This window comes from Cheilinus undulatus, linkage group 1, assembly GCF_018320785.1.
Source record: "Cheilinus undulatus linkage group 1, ASM1832078v1, whole genome shotgun sequence".
Taxonomy (NCBI): Eukaryota; Metazoa; Chordata; class Actinopteri; order Labriformes; family Labridae; genus Cheilinus; species Cheilinus undulatus.
The window spans coordinates 7,064,108-7,086,099 of NC_054865.1; the positions used below are offsets into that span (position 1 = coordinate 7,064,108).

Consider the following 21,992-nt stretch of genomic DNA (forward strand, 5'->3'; position numbering starts at 1 on the left):
CCGCTAGAAATGGCTCACAGCTGAGATGTGATTTGTAAATTTCAGCTAAAGCCATACATTTTGAAATTCCAGATTCATAAATTGTTTTGAATCTCTCTCTCTGAATAAACCAAGCATTCTTTGATTATTTCAACAGAAAGATGCCATCATCTTCATCAAATTCCAACACAATAACCTAATGCTGTCTCTGTTTCACTACAAGTGGGAAGATTCTTGTTCTTAGTGCTTGACTGTCATAAACAGGAGCAGAGGAAACATTTGATACTCACTTTGGACCATCAGTAACAACCATTTGGCACAGAAAAACGCTCTTCTTGTTAGATTAGCTTCCCAAACAAGCCTGTGTGCTGAGCTGCAGCAGCTGTTGTCTGCAGCTGGAGGCTCATTTCACAGCCAACCAGCAGAGGATGGAGATTTATCTGTGTACAAATACGAGGGAGAGAGGAGGAGGAGGCTTATGGATCGTGAATATGGGGGATCTTGGCAGGAAAGAAGCAGGAAAATGTATCAACAAAATGAGGCTTAATATGTTTTAAATTTTCTAGAAATGAGAGGAAGTCTGACCATAGTGTGACCAAGTGAAGACAGCTGGATGTAAAGTAAGATCTAATGTTTCCCTCTTCTGTCAGGGTTTCTTCAGGCGGAGTCAGCAGAGTAACGCCGCCTACTCGTGTCCTCGCCAGAAAAACTGTCTGATCGACCGAACGAGCCGAAACCGCTGCCAACACTGCCGTCTGCAGAAATGTCTGGCTGTGGGCATGTCCCGAGATGGTGAGGAACACAAACATATTAGACAGTGGTTAATAGTTACATAAAACTACCAGCCAAACAGTCAAGGATTTAAGATCATACAAGATTTTAGTCTGCAGGAAGTCAGAGCAGTCTGTGAGCAGTGTGCTTCCTGTATTTTTATGCCCTGTTTTCATGAATAAATGAACTCTAACTTGCTACCTCTCTCCTTCTTATACAGCTGTCAAATTTGGTCGAATGTCAAAGAAGCAGCGGGACAGTTTGTATGCTGAGGTGCAGAAACATCGCCTCCAACAGCAGCAGCAGCAGCAGGGCCCCCTCCACCTGTCCCACCCCAGCCTCGGAACACCTAGTCCAGGTGAGGCTGAGCCTCTGTCCCCGCACTACAGCCTCTCCTCCACCGGGCTCACAGAGCTACCAGATGATCTGGGAGGCTACATAGAACAAAACTCACCTGAAGGAGGATCTGTGTCATCTAAGGTCTGTAGTTTTTACCCCTTTAAGTTGTTTCTGCAAAAACATTACACTTAAAATCATGAATTCCTCTCCATCCCTTTGTCTGAACCTTCTCCTCCACATACAGGCAGACTCTGGAGGAGGTGGAGGGGACGGTGGAGGTGGGTTCTATCTAGACTTCCAGCCCTCTCCAGACCAGTCAGGACTTGATATTAATGGCATTAAACCAGAGCCGCTGTGTGACTATGGATCCAGTAATGGCTTCTTTCCATACTGCTCCTTCAGCAACGGGGACACATCATCTATGTCTATGGCTGAACTCGGTAAGATGGCGACAACAGCAGAATGAGATACACAAAACACACTTTTACCTCAATGATAAAACCACAAAGCTCTGTCAGGTGGGAACAGACTCTCATGTTGGTTTGAAGCAGACTCATAAATCAATCCGTGGATGGTGAGAGCGTGGAAGCTGTTGAGTAAGTTACCTGTCTTGGCAGTGTGATCCGTTGATCCCACTAACTGTGAGGCTGAGATAAAGCAGGGCTTGCACATGGGGCAGTGGGATTGCTGGGTAAGGCAGTGTGGAGCTCACTGTATCTGAGCGTACAGACAAAAATCAGAGTCTTTTAGACCGTGGTCCTCCAGGTCTTTCCATGCTCTTATATGGGCTGGAAGCTGGCTGATGGCCAGAGGTGCCATTGTGACAACTTCCCTTCGCTGCAATTTTGGGTTTTGTTGACATGTCTATGTGCCAGTTGGGCTTTTATGGACACTTTAAGAACACCTGAAGTCACAGGTGGGAACTTTAACCCAGTGGATAACTTCACTCATGGTGCAAATGTGTCTCACATCAAAAACAACATCAATCCACCAGAAGCATTACCAAAAGAACCCCAGCAGGATCACAACAGGTAACAACTAAACACTTTTAAAATACAACTCTGCCCAAGGGCATGATGGGAAACGGTGCCCGGATTTGAGATGGCAGTTGGCAGAGCTTGGATCAAGAGAATCTTTAAAAGTTGAACTCACACTGGTGGATCAGCACTCTAGCACTCCAACACTGAAGGCCATTTCATTCATGTACAGTGCTTAACAAGTTTATTAGACCACCTGTAATATTTGTCTCAGAGACCATCCAGCATCATGAAGTGCTTTAATGCGGACTCTTTCATTTTCAGTCAGCTCTCCACGTTTTACTATTTTGAACAGGAATGAGGAATTTCAAACTGAATTCACTTTTTTATAGCCAAATTTGAGCCGATTCACTGGGCTTCTCTGAGAAGTCAGAAATGAATCAAGCATAACATTTAACCACTAACACTAATTTTTCTGTTCAGGAATGCAAGTAAATAACTATAATTTGACATATTAATCAAGAAATATGAATGTGCTTTACTATTTTTTCAGTTTTTTTGTAAATCAGTAAATTTGAAAATTCATGGATAACAATTATATTTTAGCATCAAACATATCATTTAGGTTAAAGAGCTTCTAAATATTAGTGTATTAACCATTGCAGAATCATAAAAAATGGTTTTGGTAATTACCAATGCTGTTAATTTAGGGCAGCTGTGGCATAAACCTTACTTTGGTTAGGGTTAGGGTGGTCTAATAAATTTGTTAAGCACTGTATATTCCTCATGGTGCCAACAGATGGCAGCAGTCAGAGAACTGGATGAAGCAACCCCAGCAAACATCTCTTAGCTCACTCTGAAACAAGCTGATTCTCAGAGCAGGGACATGGATAGTGTTTATCTACAGGCTACAGGCTAAAAGCAAAGATACAGGATTTTTTCAGGTTTCTGCAAACAGCAGGAAATAAGCGATACAAACACAATCTGCAGTGATGGTGTAAGAAAGGTTCTCCACTTTTACAGATAATCTGGTGGTGTGTAAACCTCACTGAAGCTAAGTTTAGGCTCGACAAAACCCAACAGTTTAGATTTATATCTCTATGTTCTGTGGTTGTCAGCTGATGTAAGCAGACGTTGTTTTGCAAGGATGCAGAATTGATATGCATGGTACTGCTACCAGTGATTGCTGCTACTGTCCTGAGCTTTTTTGTAAGAATCCAGAGAAGCTAGGCATCAAAACTGACAACCAAGGTAGACAATGTGTCAAACTATTGCAGAACCAGGCACAAAAATGTGTGAGGAACTCTCTGTGAGATCATTATATCAGGAGACTTTGTTCAGGTTTGATTCACATTGTTATCTCCATGAGATACAAAATCTGTGTCTTCTCCTGGTGGCATACGAGAATCAGAATCAGAGAATAAGATAATTTTACAGCATACGGCAGAAGGATAAGGAGAGCTAGAGGGAAAAAACTACAGAAAAAACAAGGAAATATCCTGAAAGCAGTGAGAAGGAGGGTAGAAATAAAACTAGAAAAGTGGAAAGAAGCCACAAAGAGGAGCTGAGGAGACAGAGACACAAAGTTAGAGGGGGAAGTGAGGGGTGAGCAGATACAGAAAGGTTTCTGTTTTAAATAGCAGGAGGTTGGAAACTCATCTTCAGAGCTCATTAAAATCTCTGTGTGGTAATTAGCCGTCTGTTAATTAGGACCAAGTGGGACGGTGCGGGGCACTCGATGGGGGAAATCATCTCTTTACTCTCCCTGGAGATTTTTTTATTCTGTTTTTTTAGAACCAAACATTTACCGTGTGACTCTTCTACCCTCATCTCAGCATCCAGGAGCTGTGTCGGCTGTGCCTTGTTGTTTTGGTCTCTGTTGTTCATCCATTCATTCAAACATTCATGCTGGAACAATTAGCACAGAACAACAGTTACTCTGTGTTCCTTCTAAATTATTTCATAAGCACATTTGGTTCACACAGTTTAATACAGCATAATAATATCAGGTAAATGAACCAGTTCTTCTCTGAGCCACAGAACATGTCATGTTGATATATTTAAATAAGTATTTGTGTTTTGAAAACAGAGATAGCCTTTAAAAAATGGCAGATATTTGCTGGTATTTGCAACTTACTTTTTAAGGTTTTTTTTAATATGCATGTCTTGAAGGCTGTTTGCAGTCAAGTCATCCTGATAACATACAAGTCAGAGCTGCATTTGTTTTCAGAACATTTTACACACATTGGGGCAGATCCACCAAAGAATAGCTGTGAAAATGGCAAAATAAATAGTGCCTGATCTACAGAGCATGTGCAGAGGGGAAATCCATGCTAACCGCACACAAAATGCAGGCCTGCCCACCTGAGAAAACAGTGCCCTTCTTATTTACAAGTATGTTAATGAGAAGTAGAAAGAGGAGTATGCAAACTTATTTCACTCACATGTAAATCGCACCTAATCCACAAAGGTTAGTGCTGACTGATACAGGCAGAAAAAGAGGTGCAAAAGACACCAAATGACACCAGGTATTAAACTGGCACAATTCCCCCCTCACTCCCTCTTGTTTCTCCTCTTTCCTCCCCAATCAGTCTTTGCTATGTAAAATCAACTTTTCATCAGCAAACATTATTTATTTATTTTTTTTAAGTGAGCTGAAGTATTTGTGTAGTTAATATTTCACAGTTTTAGATCAAACATCAGAGGCGTCTCAATACTCAGACACCTTTGAATAAATCAGCTCCATGGTGAAATAAAAAGGTTAACAGAAGGGCTTACCCCTTTATGATACAACTCTTTGTACATTATTAAAGCTATTAATCTGTAAAATGTGTTTTTTACACCAACATTGTTTGATTTTCTGGACAAAAGTAATCCAAGATATTTAATCCTGCTGTCAGACAGAGCAGGAGCTGGATAGGCTGATGTTTCTCTAGTATTTTATTTGTTCAATTTTATTTTAAAGGGAGACAGGGTGCACATACATATGATGGTAAAATTGTCTTGGTGAAGATATTAACAGCATCGGTCCTGATTTGATTCGGTTTTGCTGTAAAAGAGTGTAAAGAAAACTGTAGTGTCTAACCCGCAATTTCCACATAGGATGACTGCCCCGCGCAGAGAAGCGTCACTGGTTTGGTCCACCCAAAGGTGAGCGACCTCGCCCCTGGAAGCGTGTTTGGAGCGCTGTGCCATGGCGCGCAGCCCTGATCACAGGGCAGAGAATAGTATGTCAACAGCGGACTATTTTACCTTTTGGACTTAATTTATCATCCTTTCCGGTTTTAGTCCATGATATTATTGTTTCCTCCATTGAGTGAGTACATTAGGAAGTTAAAAGGTTAATGTCTTCTGAAAGGATCTGTGGTTTTATGTAAAATTCTTTGGCTAAATGTCCTCAAAAGTTAACTTTTCCTCGCCAATGGCGCCGTTGCAGCTCTGTGACCCACTGACCTCTCGGTGACGCTTTGCTCTTGGATGAGACGTAATGTTGATATCATGATGATTTGCGAATGAAAGTCCATGCATTGCGTTGTATTTTGAAAGAATTTAAGATAATGATATATTCTACACTTGTGACTTCCTCTTCTGGAGCTTTCTGATTGATGGGTATTGACCCTGTTTGGCAGCGGCCAGCGCTGAAAATAGACCTGCAGTGTATCTCGAACAGAGCAGAGCAAAGTGGGGCTCCAGGGACGCGCCGCCGCCACCAGGTGTGGAAATGCTCTGATAGACTAGAGAGGGAGCGATTTGCTCCGCAGTACGATTCGCCGGCAGATCGCAGAGCGGTCGCTGTATGTGGAAATTGGAGGTAATGAAAGACTGATGCTGTGTTAATGAATCTGTTCAATATAATCATAGATCTCATCTGTGTAAACATGTGGTGTGAAGCTTTTAGACTGTTTCAGTCTGAGCTGCTGTTTTTTCTGAATGTATTAAAAACATCCTGAATATTCAAATTAATTAATTGCTCAAATATTGATTTATGCAGCAGGAAGTGTAACACCAAATAAATGACTTCTCTTAGCTATGACTGACCAGTGACTGATTTCCAAACATATTAGATTGTCTGATGTTAATTTGTTTTATGTGATGATGTAACATCAGCAGTGGCACCTGTGCACGGTCAGTGTGTTTTCACTTTTTTATCCAGCCTCTAGGTCCCACATAATCTGTGTTTTCACTGCCTGCCTCTGCAGGCACGAATTCTTGGTCTGAAAATTGTGTTTTTATTATTTTTTGTTATTTCTGTCCCGCTCTGCCATTGTGGTGTAGTGATCTAAGAGCAAAGCCAGTGATGTAACACTTGGCCTGTGGCAAACATGCACTACACTCCATGTTTGCACCTGCATGTCATAAGTGCACATTCTTAAGTGGATTGGGTGCAAAACAGGAGCTATATGTGGGTGCAAATCCTGCACTGGTCTGTGCTTTAATCACGGTGAAAAAATCATAGTGGATCTGCACCATTGGGTATAATCCCCTATTTACAACTAAGTGTGTTCCCTGGGGGTTATCCACTGTTTCTAGTGTGAAAGAAGTAGATGTTAGACCTGACTTAGTCCTGTAGACCTCCTACTCCTCATCCAGCCAGATAAAGGGAGACAGCAGTCTTGAGGAGTCTTGTACAGAGCTAAGAGGCTAGCTCCACCTCTTTAACAGCTTTTCACCCTTCAGCCCAACCAGCTGACCCTACCACAAGAGCTCGCTCATGTTTGAGAGCCAGTTTCCTTTTTCTGTAATTTAAAACACAATTAAAAAGGCAAACTGGAACCAAAGGAAGAGCTGTCTGGGAGTCACTAAACCAACTCTCCTGTCTGAGCTGAGACAAACAGGCTGGATCTCAGAAAAGAGACAGATTTCCAAGCACAACAAGAAAGGCTGGGCGACCATGGGCTGTGGAAACAGGCAAGATCAGGGTTTACTATGCCAGACTGGACTGCTTGGTGGAAATCGACTGTATAAATGTTTGTCTGACCCTGCTTCTCCAGACTTTAGACAGGGATTTGAATCCATTTCTGACACTGTGTCTCTGTGAGCTTTTTAAAATGTTTCTTCCTGAAAGCATCACTACTTTTGGTGAAGCTCAAGGTTTCTCCATTGTACCTATTAAGACTGTATTTTGATAGTGCTTCTACAGAAAGCTCAGTGGACCAGCCAAAATTCTCAAAAAACTCAACTAACCTTTCATCTACCTGGAGTTCCTTATTTTCTCTCAAAATAAAAGCAGGTCTGCATCCAAACAGGAAGTTGGTTACCCTTAGTTTTAGACAGGACAAAAGTCCTAAATGAAGCAAACACCAGTTGAGAACCACTAATCTTGAGATCTGCTGAACTGATGAAGTATTAAATGAAAATTCAAAACAATTACTAACAGTGAGAGGTTCTGAAAGCTCTCAAACAATCAAACAAACTGCTGCTGTGAGTGTGTGAACGCTCTGCAGGCAGCAGGAATAATATCCACAGGCTAACAAGCTCTGAGTCTACAGTCTGACTCTGGTACATGAACAAATCTGCTGAGCCACTAAACCCCTGAGCAGTCTCTGCATTATTAGCCGGAGTTTGAGCTGCAGTTCTACATGAACAGGAAGTGTTGAGGCACTTTTTGAGAGAAAGCTAAACTTTGTCACACAGTGCAGAGAGAGTCTGAAACACTATTTGATTTCTGGTATTTATTTTAGAAACATTTGAAAGCAGAATAGACTGTCTGAGAGTCTGACTCACTGAGGGATTGTGTGGCTTCTGCACCTGAAAATGAGCTAATAAATCAAAAACCCATGTCTAATTCACATAACAAAAAAAGTGTGAAATGCAAAACAAATGCATAACAATATCCTCCTCATGGAGGGTGTCAGTTGTTGTTTTCTAGAGTGATGTCAAGTTATTAGCCTGCATCAGCCTCTATTATTGCACTTTAGTATGTATTGCCATGTATTTATCCCAGCTCCATTATCCAGCATTGTTCCATTGTTTACCAACTCTCTGTCACCTCTTTGGCTGCAGATCACCTGGCTCAGATCATCTCAAAGTCTCACCTGGAGACGTGTCAGTACCTGAGGGAGGAGCTGCAGCAGATGAGCTGGCAGAACTTTCTACAGGATGAGGTGAAGAGCTACCAGAGCAAGGTATGTTTACTGCCTTTAACTTTTGACACTGGAGGGAACCAGCTTTAACAAAATACATGCATGATGATTTTTTATCTCTCTGTTTTTAGTTAAATGTTTTCATTTTAGGTCTTCATTTCAGCCCTGTTTTGTAAATTGCTGAGAAAATGTCCCAAAATTGTATCTAACAAGTATTAATTCAGAGATGCTCAGATATGAAACCTTCACTGTTTTCTCTTCAGCCACAGGAGCTGATGTGGCAGCTCTGTGCAGTGAAGATCACTGAGGCCATTCAGTACGTGGTGGAGTTTGCCAAGAGGATTGACGGCTTCATGGAGCTGTGTCAGAATGACCAGATAGTGCTGCTGAAAGCTGGTGAGAGAAATCACATGGTATCAAAAAATGTTAAAGTACCAGAAATTTAGACTACTTTTGCGGTATTGACATCTATGAGGGGAACCTCCCATTGAGAGCATTTGGGAAGGGTAGGACTTTTCAAATCACTTGGAGGGTGATTCAAAAAACATTCTGTTTTTCATAACGTGAGACAGTGTCAACACGTGCACAGCTCCAGCACTAACCTATGAAAAGCGGAGCTTGTAGGTGGCTAGTATTCATGCTGAAACCTGAGATGTGCAAATAAACCTTCTCTGTTAAGAGAAACCTTTGATGTGGCTCTTTGCTCTTATTTAAATAACGTAATGTGGTTGAGGTCTGATAAAACTCACTTGTCTACAGCTCCATCCATGCTAATCACCATTTACAGTACAACTCAACTCCACCTTTAATGATGGCAAACTCAGGCTGACACAGGTTGGCAGACAAGCAAAAACATCTTTTTCATCATGAAAAGCTTTCAGTGTGGCTCTTTGCTCCTTATTTGAAAAAGACACACGGTCCAGTTTAAAAAATAACTGCTGCTATACTGTAAACTATAGCTACATCTGAGCTAATTGCTATTCCAGTCCAAATTTATCACCTTAATGTGGATTTTTCTTCCGCCTAAAGTAGTTCCAGAAACTTAGACTTTTTTTATCCAGATTGTTTGATTAAAACTTCAAACAAACTAATTATTTGAATGCATAAAATAATAAGTATTTTTCCATCAAATGAGCATGGAAGTTTGCATTATTGAATTACACATTTGCATGCATGTCTGTGCTTTTCCTGCAGGCTCTCTGGAGGTTGTCTTTGTCCGAATGTGTCGGGTTTTTGACTCTCAGAACAACGCTGTCTACTTTGATGGGAAATTTGCCGGTCCTGATGTCTTTAAAGCTTTAGGTGAGAGAATACCTCACCACATTTTTCTGGCGTTTTATGCAGAGTCGTATCATGGTCTGTAGTTTACTGGTAATCTCAGTCATTTTGGCCCAAACTGTTAAGTACAGTCATCACACCAGTTTCATTATAGAGAGAAGAACAATCAAAAAATGGTAAAATTATCAGGTTTTTCTCAGCTTCACTAAAGCTTAGTCTTATGGAGCCCCCTAGCTGTCAGTGGTAGATACAAACATTTACACGGAAATCAGAAATAGATGAAATTCAGTACAAAGTGCAAGAAGATGTGTTTAATGTCGAACAGCTATTGTTTTTGTCTTTATTGATATGTTTGTTTGTCTGTGTTTTTCTTCAGGTTGTGATGATTTGATCTCGTCAGTGTTTGACTTTGCTAAAAGCATGTGCTCGCTGCATCTGTCAGAAGATGAACTTGCTCTGTTCTCAGCGTTCGTTCTGCTCTCTGCAGGTAAGAACTTCACCTCAGGTTTCTTTAACTTTAGAACACTTGTCTCACTCTTTTCTGTTGAAGATTTGATTATAGTGTGAAGGCTGATCATGGCGTTTATGTGTGCTTCAGACCGGTCATGGCTGCAGGAGAAACTGCAGGTGGAGAAGCTGCAGCAGAAGACTCAGCTGGCTCTTCAACACGTCCTGCAGAAGAACCAGAGAGAGGACGGACTGATCAACAAGGTATCGATACAGTTATACAAGAGCAACAACTTTGAAATTCTTTACTCAACCTTAGAAAAATAATGATACTCTGAAGCAAGTCTTAAAAGTCCTGAGAGCATTATCAGTAGATCCCTGCAGCTGAGGCAAAAATGGCCCTTTACACCCTCTTGTGGCAAGAAACTGAACTACAAGCATTTCTGGTTCAACCTTGGATTACTATATTTTTGCATCTTTTTCTCAAATAAGATGTCAAACAGCATCTATGAACAACATGAAACATTCCTTGACATCCCACATCACCTTATTCTTATCCAGTATTATTTTAAATGTGTAATAATGCTGAACTTTTCACACTCTTGTCATTCTTCTTTGTTCACCTCTCTTTTCATCCCTTCCTTTCATCTTTCCTTCCCATTTTCCTCCTGTTTCCTCTCCTCTCTTGCTCATTTTTCTTGTTTTTGCTTCAACCATTTTTATCACTACACTCCTTCATTCCCCTCCTTTGTCATCTTCTCCTCCACTCCTCTTCCTTCTCCCTGTCTCTTCCTTGCTCCTTTTTCCTCCTTCCTCATCACCTTGGCCTCTCTCCTGACCCCCTACATCTGTCCTTTTCTCTCTGTATTGCCTCCTTCTTCTTGTCATTTTCTTGTTTCCTCTCCTTTACTTTTCTCTGCCATCCTCCCTCTCCTTCAAACCATTCCTTCCTTTGTCTCCTTCCACTTTTCTCTTCAACCTTTTTTTCCTCTTCACTTTCTCCTCCCTTATTTGCCTCCCTTTAATTTATTCTCCTCTTTTGTCTCCTCTTCTTACCTCCATCCCTTCCTTCACATCTTTCCCCTCTCCTCCACCTCTACTTCTTTTCTTCCTTTTGCCTCTGCTTCTCAATCCCCTCATCGCCCTGTTTCCTCTTCCGTTTCCTTTCCTTTGTTCTCTTTTCCTTTCCCTACCTTTCCTCAACCTGCTGAACTGAACTTTTCCTTTCCTAATACCTTAACCTTTCCTTTCCTAATCTTTCCTTAACCTTTCCTTTACTATCCTTTCCAAAATCTCCCTTTTCCCAAACCTTTCCTTAACCTACCTAAACTGAAACTTTCCTTTCCTAATCTTCCCTCAACCTTTTGATATCTGTCTTTAACCTTTCTATAACCTTTCCTCTCTTAAACCTGCTTGACCTTTCTTTCCTTAACTTTTCCCTTTTTCCTTTTATTTCCACATCCTTCCCCATCTTTTCCTAAATCTTTTTTTTTACCGAACTTTTACTTTCTTTTTCCTGCTTTACCTTAACCTTTCCTTTCCCTTTTTACCATTCCATTGCTTTCATTCCCTTAACCTTTCCATTCCCTTACCTTCCCTAAACGTTCCCTTCTTTCCTTTCCTTTCCTTTCCTTTCCTTTCCTTTCTATAACCTTCCCTTCTTTTCTTTCCCTTCTTTCCTTTCCTTTCCTTTCCTTTGATTCCATAACCTTTCCTTTCTTTTATTTCCTTTCCTTTCCTTTCCTTTGTTTCCGTAATCTTTTCCTTTTTTATTTCCTTTCCCTTCCATAACCTTTCCCTTCGTTCCTTTACTTTCCTTTTGATTCCATTCCATTCCATAACCTTTCCCTTCTTTTCTTTCCTTTACTTTCCTCAACCTTTCCCTTCTTTTCTTTCCTTTACTTTCCTCAACCTTTCCCTTCTTTTCTTTCCTTTACTTTCCTTAACCCCCCTTATTTTATTTCCTTTCCTTTCCTTCTTTTATTTCCTTTCCTTTTCTTTCCATAACCTTTCCCTTCTTTTCTTTCCCTTCTTTTATTTCCTTTCCTTTCCTTTCCTTCTTTTATTTCCTTTCCTTTCCTCAACCTTTCCCTTCTTTTCTTTCCTTTACTTTCCAAAACCCCCCTTATTTTATTTCCTTTCCTTTCCTTCTTTTATTTCCTTTCCTTTTCTTTCCATAACCTTTCCCTTCTTTTACTTCCTTTCCTTTCCATAACCCTCCCCTTCTTTTATTTCCTTTCCTATCCATAACCCTCTCCTTCTTTTATTTCCTTTCCTTTTCTTTCCATAACCTTTCCCTTCTTTTACTTCCTTTCCTTTCCTTAACCTTTCCCTTCTTTTCTTTCCTTTCCTTTCCTTCTTTTATTTCCTTTCCTTTCCTTTCCTTCTTTTATTTCCTTTCCTTTCCTTAACCTTTCCCTTCTTTTCTTTCCTTTCCTTTCCTTCTTTTATTTCCTTTCCTTTCCTTTCCTTCTTTTATTTCCTTTCCTTTTCTTTCCATAACCCTCCCCTTCTTTTATTTCCTTTCCTTTCCTTAACCTTTCCCTTCTTTTCTTTCCTTTCCTTTTCTTTCCATAACCTTTCCCTTCTTTTACTTCCTTTCCTTTCCTTAACCTTTCCCTTCTTTTCTTTCCTTACCTCTCCCTTCCATTCCCTTCCTTTTTGCCTCACTCCCTCCTCAGCTCCAATGTAAGGTGTCGGCGTTGCGTTCACTGTGCAGTCGGCACACAGAGAAGCTGTCTGCTTTCAGAGCTGTTTACCCCGACATCGTGGGGACACACTTCCCTCCTCTCTATAAAGAGCTGTTTGGAGGCGACCTCGAGGTGACTCTGCAGACCGACGACTGAACTTTGACCCCTCCAGAGCGGAGCTGTGAACCGAGGGGAGCAACGCTGCAGGGCCCTGGAGGATGAGCGATGACTCACGCTGCTGTTGCACTTCTATTCCTGAAGAGCTGAGTCGACAAAAACAGAGATTTGAACTCTTTCTTCACCTCCTCCTGCTCTCACGGCTCTGGGTTCTGATGCAGTGAGAAGTCAGGCTGACTCCCTCCTCATGCATTTAGACACACCTCGGATCAGGATGTTAGATCTGGAGACATCTTCAGTTTTCACACTGAATCCTCTTTGTTTGTCAAGACATCAGCACTTCTTCTACGAGTTTCTTCACCACGACAGAACAAGGAACATGAAAATGTATTTGTATGAAATATTGATAACAAGGTGGAGCTCTCCAGGCAAAAACAGCCCTCCAGCTTTTAGTTCCATCACTCACGAGAAAAACAGTTTACTTCTCTGGAGCAGGGTTTCTGTAAAAGTGGATGTACATCAAGCTTATATGAAATCCCCCCGTTTGACACTCTTTAGCCCTTCTTATCCTCAAAGGTAAGCCCTGACAGTGAATGCCTCATCTTTATGTTTTCACAGGTCTTTACAGTTCCTTTAGTGATGTCTATGGACTGTATACAAGAAATGAAACAAGCATCAGAGTTTGAGAGGTAAAATCAGTGTCTAAAGTCTTTAGCATTCTTTATGTTATAAAGTAGCATTTAAAGAAGGGATGGGTATGATTAATCTGACACGCCTGATAGACTGTTACATATCTATGACATGGGATTTTTGGTATTTGAGGGTGACTGGACGAGTGTTTTTTGCTGTCACATTGCAGGCCAAACCAGAGCAACAAAATATTTGTTGTAGTAGGCGTAAGCCAGCGCTGAGGAGTAAACTACATAATCCAGGCTCGACAGCAGGTTGAGGGAAAAGCTTTCAGCATGGTTCTTTAATGAAGAAATTGAGTCCTCAGTAAACTGCTGCAGTAGCTGCATCCTTAGGCTTGCAGTTGCTTCAACTCAATTATGGCTGTAGCTACCGCCTCCTTCTCTTTAAATGACACTAATTGGTCATTCTCTGGGCAGAAAAAAATGTTGTTGTAGTGATTACATCAAAGTTTTTAAGCAGTAAAAATATATATATTTACACTTTAATCCCCAGTGAGTTAATAGAAGTCAACATTAGAGCCAACTAATTCTATAAAAATTTGAAGTAACTGAAAACATGGTATTTGTTCAGTAGCAGGTACTTAGCCATTTAAGTTAGAACACCTGAATGTTACTCTTACATTTATTTTTAGGTTAACTTCACATTTTTAAGTTAAACTAAACTGTGTAAACTTTCCTACTCTTAAAAATGTATTTAAAGCAAACTCAAAACAACATGTTTGAGTACTCTACAGAAAGCTACATGCTCTTCAGCCTCTGCAGTTCTCCCTGATTTCTTTACATGCTTTAAGTTTGAACATTTATGCCACTCAAGGTGGGCCAACTTAAGGGCCTACAAGTGACAGTAAAAGGTGCACACATTGAACCAGGAAGTCCTCTTCGATCATGTTCAGTAAATCATACTCACAGGGGTTCTATAGGTGTAGTGGTTATCACGTCTGCTTTACACGCAGAAGGTCCTGGGTTCAATCCCTAGTAGAATCACATTATAATAATCATTTATACAAACAACTATACTGTGACAAAAGGACAAGATCAAACCTGGTGGTCAGAACCACTTTGTTAAATGCTTGGTTATTGGACAGCCCTCTAGTGTACGGTTCACACCAGAGGTGACTGTTTTACTATTGATGGCTGGAGAGCTCAGTGGTTTACATTGCTGACAGTGGCATGGGTTGTTGGAGGTTCAAATCCCAGTCAGAGTATGAGTGTCCAGTGTGGGCCATTGCGCAAAGTCCTGAACACCAGTCCCTTTGGATAAAAGCGTCTGCTAAATGACATTGGAAATTATTGTAACTGGCAGAATTCTCTGACTGATGCTGCGTTCCATTTGTCATCGTAACTCGTATTCCAACTTGCTTTTCCAACTTCTGACCAGAAATTGTGAATGGAACGCCTCTCCAGGTCATATTTACAAATGGGGAACTCGGTCTTGCACAGAGCACCCCAACCTCAATGTCACAACATGGTGGCACAAAGTATTAAGTGTAATAAAAACTTTGATTTGCGCAATGTGATGTTTAAAAGGTTCATCGGCTAGCAACTGATCAATGATGCTATAAACAATGACAAGCTAACGCAAGAACAGCATCCGTCATTTTTCCAACTTTTTTTTATTGATATGTAAAGCACATGCATACATACTTACAAACATTATTTACATGATTCCGTGGACATATGAATTAATACACTATACACTTATATACATGGGGTGCCTACAGTAGATATAATATTTACCAAACATATAAGTAAAAATCAAAATATAAAGCTTTTGACAGTTTCCATTTCCATTGTCATAATAAAAAAAACACATTATTTTCTTCTAACCGAACACTGGAGCCATTTTGTACATTATAAAGTTGATCTACATCCAACCAAAATAAGCAACTATGGAGACACTCTTTTTTCTAAGACTCCATGGTTATAACAAATGGAACACAAACAACTGTGAAACCTGTGTTTGCAGACAAATGTGATGTCATTCCCAGTTCTAACGTCCAACCTCTGGGATAAATGGAAAGCAGCATTAGCCAGCTACTTCACTGATGGTGCAAAAGTGTCTAATGCCCCAAAGCATTCTGGGTAAACACTGCAGATTAAGACACAACTGTCAAAAATGTGATTATAGTGACAGAAAGTGCTCAAAGTGGTTGTGTACGATTAATTTAGTAAAAAAAAATGTAAAATCAACCCAGAAAAATAGATGTAACTTTTTACAAAAAGTTCTCTTCCACACAGTTTAGTAAACTCTCTTTGTCATTCTGAGGATCAGCCTGACAGGCTGTACTTCTCTGAGTCGATAACTTTACTCATGGCGCAAAAATGTCCAATGCCCAAAGGCATTCTGGGAAAACTGCAGATAAAGAGATAGTTGTCAACAACTTAAGTACAGTGACAAAAATAATTGGAATAAGTACTATTTACTTTAAACTAAACATGTTTTATTAACTCAGAAAAATAGAGCAGAGACATTTTTTTTTTTTTGCTGTTTTAGACTTTTTAAGTCAACATAACTCATTTTTTAACCTTCAACTGTTCAGTCTCACAGTGTAGTCTGCTGAAAAGCCAGATGCAGAACACAGACACTGAAACAGGTAATGGATGCAATGAAAAATGTATAACCTGAAAGTCTCCGTTAAATGGAGTGTAGGGAATGAGCGGGAAGCCCGGGAATAGAGGCAGGCGGGCCAGGGGGAAAGTCTGACTAACCTGAGTCCAGGAAATCCAGAGATGAGAGTTCAACCAAGTTCAATCCAGAGATGAGTAGGTAAACAGACGGACACTTAAGAGTGAAATGGACGGAGTTAAGCTGTTTTCAGCTGTGGGGAAACTAAGATGAAATTTTCAAATTAACGCCACCATCACAAGAAAAGATGCGACACAGAAGCAGAACCAGGACTGATTTGTGGGTCCATGTCTGAGGTTATATTTTAATCTACCTTACTCATATTCAGTATTCAATACTCTAATACTGGTATGAATACAAATGCCTATTCTTAGCTAATATGGAAAGCTCTGGCTCTAAAAACCAGGATAATTTCAAACAGAATGCTAAACCTGAGGCTTGTTTTAGTTCTCATATACAGTTGATGACTCTGTCATTTGATCTTTCTTTATAAAGCTGTGCTACTCTGTTAAATATGTCTACTAGATCATTTATGCTCTTTTAGTTTTGCTATCACACTCGAGTGAACCACTGGGGATGAAAAAATATTTTTTAAAAGGGGCTTGATTATACATATATAAACATCTGTCAGGCATTTTCATCATCCAGGGCACAAAAGACTGGATTTGGCACTTACACATTAAATTTTCTGATGAATTAGCTTTTTTTTTAATTGAGAAAAATAGCTAATTTATTTTAGTTTATTTTCATGAGAATATTCCACTTAAAAAGAACACTTACTTTTGACTTTCTTTATCCAAACAGACACATTTATAATTCATTTGAACACCACACCATAATCTAGCCTCTTCACAGGCTTGTTAATTAAATACAACATTAAGGTTTAAGACTTTTAAACTTGGATGTAATTCTCATACAATTAGAAAAAATCGATATTTGTTTTGGACCAAAGCAGCAAAAATAGTACTATACTCCTAATATATATATATATATATATATATATATATATATATATATATATATACTTGTTTTTTGGAATTTCCATGTCAGTTCTTTTTCTCTAACAGCAGTTTTTTTTTTTTGGTTTGTTTTTTTTTTTTCAGTACAGCTAATAATTGAAATAGATGGAGTTACATGATTCAAAAAAAGAGATATCAAACTAAAACCAGGTGTACACTCTGCACATTTGTTCTAGTCAGACATGAATTTCGAGTCGCACGACTTAGTTGGAAGTCATGCCAACTTTAACTCTTGGATCGTGCATCATTTGTTGTGCAGTGTACTGGGGGGTACAGCAGTAAACCAAGGTTTTACTACAGCCAGACCAGCTGCTTTTGACTGATCGCATGGATTTCTGACATGTTTTCATGTTTTGGTCATATGACTGTACACAAACCCACGATGAGAACAGAGCCCTGAGCAGAATCCTCAACTTTGAGGCATTTTTCCTTCGTAAAATGTCAGACAGCATCCTAAATCACCATGAAAACAGCAGGAATGACTTTGTAACTTTCCCCAAAGGAAACAGATATGCAGGAAATATGCATACCAGTGGACCTCCAGCTGACACAGATGGAGACTCTGTTTGTGTATGTGATAGAGGGAGATAGAGAGAGATTTGCATCCTAATACTGACAGAAGACTAACTTATCAGAAAAGAAAAAGAAAAAATGTTGTGCACACATCATGGGGTATCGATGGGGCTTGAAATAAAGTCTATAGGACCTCAGGAGCAGAGACAAACAACAATGAAGTAAATATAGAGTTAGAGCCGTTTGTGGCCAGACACCCTTTTAAATCTTAGAGACAGTTTTTCCCAGATGCTGCAGTTTGCACACACACTCACTGATATAGAAAAAGGCCATGCTATAAAGAAAGTAAACCAAGCACTCTGAGCATAAAAAATGTTAAACACACTGAGGAAGTCTATTATTACGGCCAAATTATTTAGTGTGCATAATTTTCCCCCATTTTCTAAGAGCACCCATGACTGTTTTACTTTTCCTCTATTTTGTCTCAGAAGAAAAGACCAGTTTACAAATTCAAAGTCATCTTCTAGGATCTGTATCTTCCTCCTTTTGCTCCCAAAGGTTTCTTGGAGTAGTTTTGTGTAATATAGTAGTTGGTGTGTACCCCCATCTGGTGGCCAAAATAGTGAAGTTCAAGTTGTTTTCCTTTTGTAGGTTTTTCAGGGTTGTAGAAGTCAAAGCTGAATCCATCAAGTCTAATCATTAATCTTACCAACAACCCTCATGAATAATGGTCAATAATGAGTTCATGGAATCATTTCTGCGGCACTTTGTATGTAGCATCTTAAAAACATGCCAAGAAAGAAAGAAATATTACTCTGAATTTCTCAAAGCTCACATCATGACAGCAGTGTCAAAGCAACCTGAGTTAATTTGGGTTTCAACCAGCTATTTAAATCCAAGCAATAAAGCTAAATCAACAGGGTAACATTAAGAGCAATATCAAAACTATGCAGATCTAAACATGACTGAGAGGTAAAAACAAAACAATATTGCACTATAGTCTTTTACTGCCTGCCTAGAAGCAGTCACACATTCTTGCCCACTATTTGATTCATTTTCAGCAACTTAAGAGTTTGGACTGCAGACTACTGACTTGACTGTTTTCTCCTCATTTTGTTTAATTTAAAAATATACATAAAAACAAGAAGTAGAGCTCAGATACCCTGACGTTTAACTGTTTGTATGACTTTATCACAGATGCACCTACTGACTGGAGACTTTCTTAATACTTGTGATGCAACACATGTGTGAAAGCAACCAGATTAATTTTCAGCAAGACTTTACATAGACTGTTTTTTCTTCTGGACATTTTCCACACAAATGCAGGGCAGGTTGATATGAGAAGTCAGCAGAAAATATTAGGTAAAAAAAATAACGTAGGGGTACAGAAGAGGGTGATGATGTTCATATCTTCAAACATAGACAACATAGCGAATGGCCATTATGATCTCTGTGTCTTCAGCAGGTCTTCTGTTAAGCAGTTTGTAATTCTCAACTCTTTTGGTGGCATAATGAATGTGTGGAACTAGACAAATCATTGATATAAAGGGAGGTGCATGTGTGAACAACCACCTGAGGAAGATTTCAGTGGCAGCCTACCTGAGGTTTTTGCAGGCTTGTGATTGGAGTTCCAAAAGGCTGAATCCTTTATCTTGAATATGCAACACAGTGTCATTGACAGATGATGTCACTGAACAGGAAAGAACTCCTGATGGGTGTCGAGGAGCATTTTATTTTATCTTGAAACTGACTAGATGCTGTATGCATTCTCATTCCTGTTTGGGTCAGTTTTCATCACTTTGTTTTTCACTGAAAATAAACATGGCATATTTTCAGCAGACAAGTCAGAGTTGATGGATTTTGAGGGTTCCATTACTCATTATACCCCTTTACCTGCAATTTCCACATAGGACGACTGTGCCATGCAGGTTTGGTCTGACCAAAGTAGAGTGACCTCGCCCACTGGAAGCAAGTCTAGAGCACTGTGCCGTGGCACAGCCCTGATCAGTGGGCAGCGATCACGGGAGAACTGTGAGTTCACGCAGGAATAGATTCTGAATAAAACACAAGATGCTTGTGCCCTATAAAAAGGATCAGCGCTCAGAGAAGAAATCCCTAATCCATTACTATTTGCCTCCACAAGTCAACCATACAGACTGATGGGCAGTAAGAAACCCCAATTTACCAGGGTATGTCAACAGTGGACCACTGTACCTTTGGGGCTTAATTTATCATCCTTTCCGGCATAAGTCCATGATATTATTGCATCTTCCACTGGGTGAGTACATTAGGAAGTTAAAAGATTAATGTTTGCTGAAAGGAGCTGTGGTTTTATGTAAAATTCTTTGGCTAAATGTCCTCAAAAGTTAACTTTTCCTTGTCAATGGCACCGTTGTAGCTCTGTGACCCACTGACCTCTCAGTGACCCTTTGCTCTCGCTGCAGGATGAGACGTAATGTTAATATCATGATGATTTGCAATCAGGAGTCCGTGCATTGTGTTGTATTATGCAAGAACTGGGTATTCTATGTTTGTGACTTCCATATTTGGAGCTTTCTTATCGACAGGTATTGACCAGTGTGGCAGTGGCCAGCGCTAAAAATAGACATGCAGCATTTCATGAACGAAGCAGAGCGAAGTGGCGCTGCTGCCAGTCTGGAACGTCTACTGTGGAAGTGCTCTGATAGACTAGAGAGGGAGTGATGTGCACTGTAGTACGATTTGCCGGCAGATCGCGGCGTGGTCGCTGTATGTGGAAATTGGAGGTTAGACTTCTCATAAAAGCCTGCCATTTCAAAACACACCTGCTTCACAGTCTTGCATCGGTCCTGCAATTGTAGTAAAAGCTCAGCTATTATTATCAGAAGATTTACAAACTTTAATTCACTCACTATTTTGTTGCTAAATTGATGCAATGCATGTAAAATGAAAACGACTGTGGTCTTACCATGCAGAACTTTAACTTTGTTCAGGGTGCGGCCCTGCATTTGTTTGACTCATCCACTGATCACCTTACTGACTGACGCTGACGTTCTTTGCACTATTTCTCATGACGATCACCTTCTATCAGGTAATATCATCAGGGCCACTAGAGGTGACAGTAAATATGAGTTGCAATAAGCTCTTGCACTATTTTGACCTAAAAGGTTGTGTATTTGTTTGAACTGTCTCCTCAAATAAAGTGTCTGCACGATTTATATATTCATTAGAACAGATGTTCTATTTCAGCTAAGTCTGACCATGACACCTTCAAACATCAGGATAGTATTTAAACGCTCACCAAACTTTTAGATTAGCAACATAATGTGACTTCTATTAAGTTCTATCACATCCCTACATGCGTCTTGAGGTCCAAAGCCCAATAAAAATGTATTCTGGCAAAAAATGAGTGTAATTTTTGCCAAAACCTGAACATCTAGTAATGATGTTAATAAATTTGTATTGCTGTTTACTGTGTATAGTTTGATAATGATGGCATGTCACTGCAGAGTCTAATTTATAAGATTTTATTTGTTTTATGCTGTTTCTTGTGTATCATTGGCTTACCCTACTGTGTCAACCCCTAATGTTATCACATATGCTGATGACACTCTCTTCTAACAAGCAGATTATCAGTTTAGCTCTTGCTCTTTAAGTGATTTATGAATAAGTCTGTACAGGCCACATGCAGGAAGATACTGGTCTAGATGCCTATTGAGCATCAAAGTTTTTATCCGTTGATTAATATGCATCATAATGTATAATAGATGGTTTGATATGCACTGCTCTCCTTTAGATTTAGTTCAATATCAGAGAGAGCTTTTGTGTTTTTAACGTGTGTGGTGCTAGGTGACATTTTGTTAGCAGGGTCTTGATTTTATCAACTATGCCACATTGTATGTTTCCACACAGGGTAAAACATCAGAAGGAAAATTGTGTTTTTTAACTATCTCACAGAAAACGTGGTGTAAAGTCAGCCTCCACTGGTTACCAGTAAAAATCTTATCAGTTTGCTTTTTTCATCTCAACTGTCAGCAATAATTCTGCTTTTTGGGTGACTAAATTTAACGTCCTTCTTCAACAGTAATGTCAGGGTGTCAGGAATCTTAACAGATGTGCTTCAAGCCTCATATACAGAGACTATAGGGTTTCAGGAAGCCTAACAGCTATGTCATGTGCCTGATGTACAAAGGCTGAAGTTCTTGATGAAGACCTTGGCTACAATATAAAAATCCTTACCCAGTCTCTGATCCCTGTTTCAGACTCTATCCATGACAACAAATGCATTAAACATGATAAAAAATCATAATATTTGAAACCTATGTACACAGACATTTATTGGTATGGTCAATCAGTTTGTACTTCAATATTAAAATTTGAATTACAAAGTATTTCAGTTCTTAGACACATGGTAAGTGACTGCCCTCTACAGGTTGAAAGCAGGCTACTACAATTAAAGGGATATTTTGGTGTTTTTGAAGT

At 39.8% G+C, this 21,992-nt stretch overlaps 1 protein-coding gene and 1 non-coding gene across 2 annotated transcripts in view; both read left to right on the plus strand.

Annotated features, from left to right (window-relative positions):
- The window catches only part of LOC121509042 (nuclear receptor ROR-alpha A-like), a 50,199-nt gene extending 33,249 nt beyond the window's left edge, over nt 1–16,950 (plus strand). The window contains exons 3-11 of the mRNA XM_041786280.1: nt 630–771; nt 971–1,230; nt 1,334–1,529; nt 8,070–8,191; nt 8,413–8,545; nt 9,344–9,451; nt 9,804–9,914; nt 10,026–10,138; nt 12,556–16,950. Of these exons, the coding sequence (XP_041642214.1) occupies nt 630–771; nt 971–1,230; nt 1,334–1,529; nt 8,070–8,191; nt 8,413–8,545; nt 9,344–9,451; nt 9,804–9,914; nt 10,026–10,138; nt 12,556–12,720 (1,350 nt within the window). The 3' untranslated portion in view covers nt 12,721–16,950. The remainder of the gene's footprint in view (nt 1–629; nt 772–970; nt 1,231–1,333; nt 1,530–8,069; nt 8,192–8,412; nt 8,546–9,343; nt 9,452–9,803; nt 9,915–10,025; nt 10,139–12,555) is intronic.
- trnav-uac lies at nt 14,284–14,357 on the plus strand. Its single transcript has one exon. It is a non-coding gene; the product is annotated as a tRNA-Val (tRNA).
- Nucleotides 16,951–21,992: the final 5,042 nt, after the last annotated feature.